Source organism: Solanum verrucosum, unplaced genomic scaffold (genome assembly GCF_900185275.1).
Source record: "Solanum verrucosum unplaced genomic scaffold, falcon-dt-bn FXZP01000023.1, whole genome shotgun sequence".
Taxonomy (NCBI): Eukaryota; Viridiplantae; Streptophyta; class Magnoliopsida; order Solanales; family Solanaceae; genus Solanum; species Solanum verrucosum.
The window spans coordinates 124,429-133,384 of record NW_026019842.1 but is presented as its reverse complement, the minus strand read 5'-3'; the positions used below and the strand labels follow the sequence as shown (position 1 = coordinate 133,384).

Below are 8,956 nucleotides of genomic sequence, written 5' to 3'. Positions count from 1 at the left end.
AATACTTTAGGACAGTAGCTACAATATAAGGAGCTATGTAACATTAATGCATTACTTGAGAGCTTGAATGACACAATTGACTTCAATTGACTATAGAGTACTGAACGTTAACTAAGTAATTATGTACACTTAGGAGGGGGGATATTGTTAGCTATTTGGATATCGTACGTTGCCACTATGTTTCCTTTACTAGGAATAAACTTAGGAAATTCACTTATTGACATTTATCGCAGTATCAGATTTCATGCCAAGGAATATGGAATCGAATCACCCTACATACCTTATTTTCTGACCAATACCACTGTCACAATTCAGCCTCCCTTCTTGGATGCTAATCTACAATATAAGTCACAATTAAGCTAATGTCAGCAGCTAATCACATTAAGGCCCTAAAAACAGTAGCTAACACTTGACGGAAAGTAGGCCCATACAACCCTTGCACCAATGGTGAACCACCACACCCTTCTTCTTCTATACATTAATACAATTCATACATCCTTTTCCAAGATACCCAAACAGCCCCCAACAACAATATACATAAGGCAGCCACTATCAATCCCTAAAAATCTTTCAGCATAATAGGAGATATTGACTCAAGGATTTATCATCATCCATTAGTTCGTGATAAATATATACAAAATTCTCCACCCCAAATCTGTATTTAAAGAGAGGCAAAAATGGGCAGTAGTTTTACCTTAGTTTCTAGGAATTTATCCTTTAAACTTGTACTCCAAGAACTGAAACTCTCCTTCAAACTTTTACTTGAAAATGGGGCAATACTCAAGGACCAAGGTTTTCTATTGAAGCCAAGAGAGACCAAGAGAGAAACTTAAGAAATCTAAAATTTTGCAAGTTAAAAATGAAGCAAAAGATCTGATCTTTATCCCTTTAAAAAGGAGGTGTAATGGCCAATTTCTTGACTAATTTTGGCCATATATTGTCAAGTAGGTGACCCACCTACTTGGCCTTTTAACTTGGGCTTTTGGGAACTTCAACACTTGTTGGGCCCTACTCTGAATTATCCCTCTATTCATGTCATTTGGGCCTAATTAATGCAAGTAGGTGGTCCACCTATTTGGACTTTTCACTTGGGCCTTTTTGGACTTAAGACTATTGGGCCTTGGCTGTCTATTTTTCCCTTATCCTTCTACTCAACTTGGGCCAAATTAATGCAAGTAGGTGGTAGTGCATTTGGCCCAATTACCACTTTACTACCTCTAGTTTAAATACTTCGTCGGAGCTAACTTGCAGTACACATGCTGAAACGTGCAAGGTGTTACATCACCTTGCGAGCTAGTTTAAACCAACACTAATCATATAAGAAGCATGGTCCCTAACTATACTATAAGGTTACGTCAGTATCAGTGAATAGAACTAGCGTACGCATAATACAAGTTGTTACATTCTTTCCCCCTTAAAAACATTCATCCTCGAATGTTCGCATGGTTATCCAGACCAAACAAGTTCAAGCCTAAGTTAGTGCTACTATTAATCACATAATACAAATAGACTTATACTTGTCAGGTTTAGACTAAGCATTTTCATCCTTCTCATGGATCTGAAAGAGTGAGGATACTTCAATTTCATTGCTTCTTCCGCTTCCCATGTAACTTCTTCTACTTGTTGGTTCCTCCATAATACTTTTACAGATGCTACTTCTTTATTTATTAACTTCCTAACTTGTCGATCCAGAATAGCAATGGGTACTTCTTCATAAGTGAGATCTCCCGTACCTGTACATCTTCAGTAGGAGTAATATGAGATGGGTCACCTATGCATTTCCGAAGCATGAGACATGAAACACCGGATGAACTGATGAAAGCTCTTGTGGTAGCTCTAACTCATAGGCTACTTGGCCAACTCTTCGAATAATCTTATATGGCCCTATATAGCGTGGACTCAATTTTCCTTTTTTACCAAACCTCATTACCCCTTTTAATGGTGACACCTTCAAGAACACCCAATCCCCTATAGAAAATTCTAGTCCTCTCCTTCTAACATCCGCATATGATTTATGTCGACTTTGAGTTGTTTCTAGCCGCTGCTGTATCACTTTGACTTTTTCCATAGATTGATGAACAAGATCTGGCCCAAATAAGGTGGTTTCACCTTTTTCAAACCAGCCAATTGGGGATCTACATTTTCTACCATATAAAGCTTCATAAGGTGCCATTTTAATACTTGAATGGCAGCTTTGTTGTATGCAAACTCGATCAATGGCAAATGATCATCCCAACTACCTTTGAAGTCCAATATACAAGCTCGCAGTATATCCTCAGTGTTTGAATTGTACGCTCTGCCTGACCATCTGTTTGAAGGTGAAAGGTTGTACTTAAAATCACTTGTGTTCCTAAACTCTTCTGAAATGACTTCCAAAAATTTGCAGTGAATTGAGCTCCCCTATCAGATATAATAGAGATTGGCACTCCATGTAGACGAACTATCTCTTTAATTTACAAACTCGCATATTCCTCAACTGTATAAGTAGTCTTGACCGGCAATAAGTCGCTGATTTGGTCAGTCTATCAACAATTACCCATATAAATCAAACTTCCGAAATAAACGAGGCAAACCAGTGACAAAATCCATATTGATCATATCCCACTTCCAAATTGGACATTGAGCCATGAATTCCGCAATGTTATTCTTCATATCCCCCCACCAATACATTTTTTTTAAGTCATGATACATTTTAGTTGACCCCGGATGGACAGAATATCTCGAATGAAGCGCTTCCATCACAATCCTCTTTCTTAATTCATCTACATTAGGTACACACAATCTGTTTTGACATCGAAGTACTCCCTCTTGCGTAAGCTCAAATGCCTTTGTCATACCCTATTGTACATTCTCCTTAAGCTTTAATAAATAGGATCAGTGTACTGCTTCTCTTTCACTTCTACTACTAATGAGGATTCTGCCGCATTTTGCACAATAACCCCTTTGTCAGGAGATTCAAGAAGCCGAACCCCCAAGCTAGGTAGTTGACATAGATCCTTAGTTCTTCCTTGTCTTTCCATAGACTGCCCATAGGTGCTTGCCATTATTTTACGACTTAACACATCAGTTACTATATTTGCTTTCCCGGGATGATACAAGATATCAATGTCATAATCTTTTAATAGCTCCACCATCTTCGCTGCCTCAGATTTAGGTCCTTTTGCTTAAAGATATATTGCAAACTCTTGTGATTAGTGTATATGTCAACATGAACTCCATACATGTAGTGGCGCCATATCTTCAAAGCAAATACAACTGCTGCTAGTTCTAGATCATGAGTTGGATAATTTTTCTCATGTGGCCGCAGTGCCTTGAGCCGTAAGCTATTACTTTATCATGCTACATCAAAACACATCCTAGGCCCACCCCCGAAGCATCACAATACACTGCATACACTTCTGTTCCTTCTGGAAGTACCAATACCGGTGTAGAAGTTAATTTATTCCTCAGCTCTTGGAAGCTTCTTTCACATTCATCACTCCACTGAAACTTGGTTTCTTTGTGTGTTAGCTTTGTTAAGGGTGCAGCAATGGAAGAGAATCATTCAATGAACCTTCTGTAATAACCTGCCAATCCAAGGAAACTACGGATCTCCGTAGGCGTTGTAGGTCTTGGCCATTTTTTCACGGCTTCTATCTTCTGATTATCAACCCTTATTCCTTCATCGGATACAACATGATCTAGGAATGCCACAGATTTTAACCAAAACTCACATTTAGAGAACTTTGCATACAACTTACAATCACGATGAATTTGTAGAACCTATCGCAGGTGATTAGCATGGTCCTCTTCCGATCTTGAATACACCAAAATGTCATCTATGAATACTATCACGAACACATCTAAAAATGGCTTGAACACCCTATTCATCAAATCCATAAAAACTGTTGGTGCATTCGTTAGCCCGAATGACATGACTACAAACTCAAAATGACCATATCGTGTTCGGAAAGCTGTCTTGGGTATATCTTCGTCTTTGACCCTCACTTGGTGATAACCCGACCTCAGGTCAATTTTTGGAAAACACCTAGCACCTTGTAACTGATCAAACAAATCATCAATTCTAGGGAGGGGATATTTGTTCTTAATCGTTACCTTAATCAACTGCCGATAATCGATACACATTCTTAACGAGCCATCTTTCTTGCGTACAAATAAAACTGGTGCTCCCCATGGGGACATACTAGGCCTTATGAATCCTTTTTCTAATAAGTCTTTTAATAGCTCCTTCAACTCCCGTAATTCTGCCGGGGGCATTCTATATAGAGGGATGGATATAGGTTGAGTATCTGGAATCACATCAATACCAAACTCTATTTCTCGTTCTAGAGGCAAATCCGGAAGATCTTCAGGAAATACATCGGGAAATTCATTTACCACTGGAATGGATTGAAGAGTTGGTGGCTCCGCATCTATATTTCTCACTCTCACTAGATAACATATGTATCCTTTGGACATCATCTTCTTTGCCTTAAAATAGGAAATAATTTTACCTCTTGGTGTCCCAATATTACCTTTCTATTCAAGAACGGCCTCTTTTGGAAAATGGAAATGCAGCGTCTTCGTTCGGCAATCTACCGTGGCATAACGAGAAGCTAACCAATCCATACCCATTATAACATCAAAATCCACCATTTCTAGCTCAACAAGGGCAGCCAACGTATCACGATCACAAACAGTTACAATGCAATTACGATAAACCCTTCTAGCTATAATAGAGTCACCAATCGGTGTAGACACCTCAAATGGCTTCACTAATAATTCTGGTGTTCTTTTGAACTTTTCAGCAATCAATGGAGTAACATATGATAGTGTAGACCCCAGATCAATTAATACATATACAATATGTAAAAAGATGGACAATGTACCTATAACCACATCCGGTGAGGCTTCCAAATTTTATCGATACCGGAGAGCATATGTGCGATTCTGAACCCCACTAGAACTAGCTGCTCCCCTAGCTCCTCTACCTCGACCAGTAGGCATCTATCCTTTACCTAAATAAGGTGTTGATGACAAGGATGCAACAACTGACCTAGTAGGTTGTGCCACACCACCTACACCCCTATGAGGGCAATTTCTCATCATATGACCTGGTGTACCACACCAAAAACAAGCATTTGTCCCAAACCGACATGCACCTAAATGATTCCTTCCACATTGTTTACAAAACTCTTGAGGAGGTCTTGATTGGCTCATACTTCCCTGCTCTTGGTATCCCGTTGTTCGTGAACCTTGGCCTTCACCTCTTTGCCCAAACTGATTGCCCCTAGACCATTGTAATTGAGGTGGGGCAATAACTGTAGAGTAGGAAGATGATAGCCTCGGCGGTCTGTTAAAGAACCGAGGCCTAAACTAACCTTGTGATGGTGTAAATTGCCCTATAGATCTAGCCCTCTTAGAATACCCTATTTCTGACTCTTGTGTCCTTCTTCTTTGCCTTTGATCCTCCAGATTTTGCGCGAAAGCTTGCATCCTTGCTATATCCATATCTTTATTCAATGAAGAAATGGTACAGTCTCTAACCAGATATGAATCTAATCTATCCATATATGGATGAACTTTATCCCCCATAGTAGCAACTAGATTAGAAGCATACCTGTCCAAGGAATTAAATTTGAGACTGTACTCTCTCACGCTCATACTTCCTTGGTGGAGATTTAAGAACTGATCCGCACGGGCCTCTCGGATCTCCAATGGCAGGTAATGGTCAAGGAATGCCTTTTTGAACTCTTTCCATATAGCTGAAGGTGCATCTGTTCCCCTGGATTGCTTCCAAGCTTCATACCACAATATAGCCACACCCTTTAATCTATATACTGCTAGCTCGAGCGCTTCTTTACCACTTACATGCATAACATCGAAAGTGCGTTGGATCTGATCTATAAAGTCTTGTGGATCTTCATTAGGATCTGTCCCGGTGAATGATGGAGGGTCCAAATTAAGGAAATCACGTATCCGCGTGCCAGCTGCTCTATCTACACTACTAATACCCTCAACTGGACCTTCTTAACTTTGGCTGTGGCCAACAACTATACGAGTCAACAATTGGACTGCATTTCTCAAATCTTGCTCGGTAGCTTTAATAGGGGGTTCTTGAGGTGCAGCTTCCCTCCTTAGCTCTTCTGGCGATGGAGGGGTCGGGAAAGTCTGTGATAGAGACTCTTCTTGAGCCTCACCTTGAACAGCTTAACTAGGTGGTGGTTGGCGGGTGCCTTCTTGGGCAGCCACATCCACTCGCTTACCTGTACTTTTACTCCTTCTCGTAACTAGCATCTTCACTATAATAAAACAATTCAGAAGTTAGGTACTATTCACCTACAACATTGGTTCTATTGCACGATCTAAGAAATGAAAGAAAAGAGACAACTCCTACATGTCCCGTAGCTTCCTGTTTATAAATGTGTTGCACAACACATCCCTAAGCAAGACTCTACATAGACACGGCTTTGTAGATTCCCTAGGATGACCTGCTCTGATACCACTTTATCACGCCTCAAATCCCATTAAGACGGGAGAACCAACATGTGACCTGTGCTTACTATGCATGTAACTATGAATGTTTTGTGACAAGTTTGCCAGGGACGCAGCGATACGAACCAACATAAGTAGACCCAAAACTTATATACAAGACTTGGCCATTGAGGCCACAACTTTTTAAGATGCAACTGAACCATATACATAAGTCTACAAAGCCTCTAAAAGATAGAAACCCTTAGAGTAGGTCGGGACAGACCCCGCCTTACCCCTAAGTACGATACAATACCAAAATGAATCTACCAAGGGCTCAGTAAAGATCCGAAGCAACCTGGAGCTCACCAAAAGTAGCTGAGTGTCGTATGCTCCTACTGAGGAGGTCTACTAGCGGGAGTACCTGTTCCTGCAACATGAAACACAGCTCCACCACAAGGGAGATTAGTACGAAAAGTGTACTGAATATGTAAGGCAACTACATATATAAAATAAGTAGTTGTAGAAGAGGATGACCCATGCTAGGCATTTTAACCCCTGGGATCTTTATAAGGCATGATACAAACGACCAACTGATCAGTGGTAGAAGAGGATGACCCATGCTAGGCATTTTAACCCCTGGGATGCGGTCCTCAACATTGCACAAATCGGGATCGGCCCATGCTAGGCTTTCGCCCCTGAGCTGCCACCCATAGTTATACTATTTTCTTCACCTAGATTCTTTAATCTTTGAGATTGTTGTTTTGGTGGTCACAATCATTTTTGAGATTTGGAAATACGGAACAGTAGTAGGAGACATGAAAATAATACTTGAGTTTAGTATCTACAATATAAGGAGCTATGTAACATTAATGCATTACTTGAGAGCTGGAATGACACAATTGACTTCAATTGACTATAGAGTACTGAACGTATAACTAAGTAATTATGTACACTTAGGATGGGGGATATTGTTAGCTAGTTGGATATCGTACGTTGCCACTATGTTTCCTTTACTAGGAATAGAACTTAGGAAATTCTCTAATTGACATTTATCGCCAGTATCAGATTTCATGCCAAGGAATATGGAATCAAATCGCCCTACATACCTTATTTTGACAATATATTGTCAAGTAGGTGACCCACCTACTTGGCCCCACCTACTTGGCCTTTTAACTTGGGCTTTTGGTAACTTCAACACTTGTTGGGCCCTACTCCGAATTATCCTTCTATTCATTTCAATTTGGGCCATAATTAATGCAAGTAGGTGGTCCACCTATTTGGACTTTTCACTTGTTCCTTTTTGGACTTGAGACTATTGGGCCTTGGCTGACCATTTTTCCCTTATCCTTCTACTCAACTTGGGCCAAATTAGTGCAAGTAGGTGGTAGTGCATTTGGCCCAATAACCACTTTACTACCTATAGTTTAAATACTTTCGTCGGAGCTAACATGCAGTACACATGCTGAAACGTGCAAGGTGTTACATCACCTTGCGAGCTAGTTTAAACCAACACTAATCATCTAAGAAGCACGGTCCCTTACCTATACTATAAGGCTATGTCAAGTATCACATGAATAGAACTAGCATACACATAATACAGGTTGTTACACACCAGATCAAAATAATAGGACGTCCACAGAACTGGATCATACCAACAAGTGTAGACCATAATGAAATCCTGATCCACATGCAATGCACATTTAATCCACTAGGGATTTCATCATATGCAAAGAGATAGTAAAGGAAGGTACAAACTTTACCTTCTCTAGGCAAATATCTCCTACCCTCATGAGATGCACATTCAACAAGATCATGCTTAGGGTAAGAAATAGACAAGGGGTCTAGGAAGATATCCTTCCCCACACACAATGTAGGCTCTTCAAGTGAATGGCAAAACCCCAAGAAGAGTTTTCCTGCATAAGGAAAGGAATCAACATTGCCGAAGCCCATATGCTTGCCATTTCGACCAAACATTCCAGCACAAAGGTTACAATTCAACACACTACTGGGGTCAAATGGGAAGGCAAGCCATGTACTAGGATCAAGTGCACATCCATTTACCATTTTGACACTCTTTCCTTCAAACAACACACTCCACTCAATAGCATGAGCTTTATCGTATGTATACAAGTAATAGAGAAAGGTGTCTCTCAAATCAAGTTCCTCTAGGTTGTCTACATGGGTATGACTACGAGTAGGCTCAAAAGTACTGGTCATACCATTAAGAAGTGAAACACACCAGGAAGAAGAGGTAATGGGGAAACAAACACCACATTCCTTCCCCACAAGAGTACTCTCATCTTCCAAGAAGATATTTCCATCTTTGGGAGGGAAATCCTCACACCATAGTGGGTTACTATAACAAGTATAGCTATCAAGAACTATACTACTCTAAAGATTCACCCCACTAGGTACATCACTAGGAGTGATTTCATCATCTTCAAATAAGATATTGTACTTAAAGAGGGAATGATCAACCACCAGGGAAGAATTAAAACATGCA

General features: G+C 40.2%; 1 protein-coding gene across 1 annotated transcript; it reads right to left on the bottom strand.

Moving 5' to 3' along the window:
* Positions 1 to 3,540: 3,540 nt before the first annotated feature.
* LOC125816341 (uncharacterized) lies at positions 3,541 to 8,517 on the bottom strand. Its single transcript, XM_049495939.1, has 7 exons — positions 8,214 to 8,517; positions 6,875 to 6,949; positions 5,361 to 6,005; positions 5,202 to 5,269; positions 4,579 to 4,779; positions 4,096 to 4,470; positions 3,541 to 3,723 (listed from the first exon to the last, which is right to left on the bottom strand). The coding sequence occupies exons 1-7, from the start codon at positions 8,515 to 8,517 to the stop codon at positions 3,541 to 3,543; spliced, it is 1,851 nt and encodes a 616-aa protein (XP_049351896.1).
* Between the last annotated feature and the right edge of the window lie 439 nt (positions 8,518 to 8,956).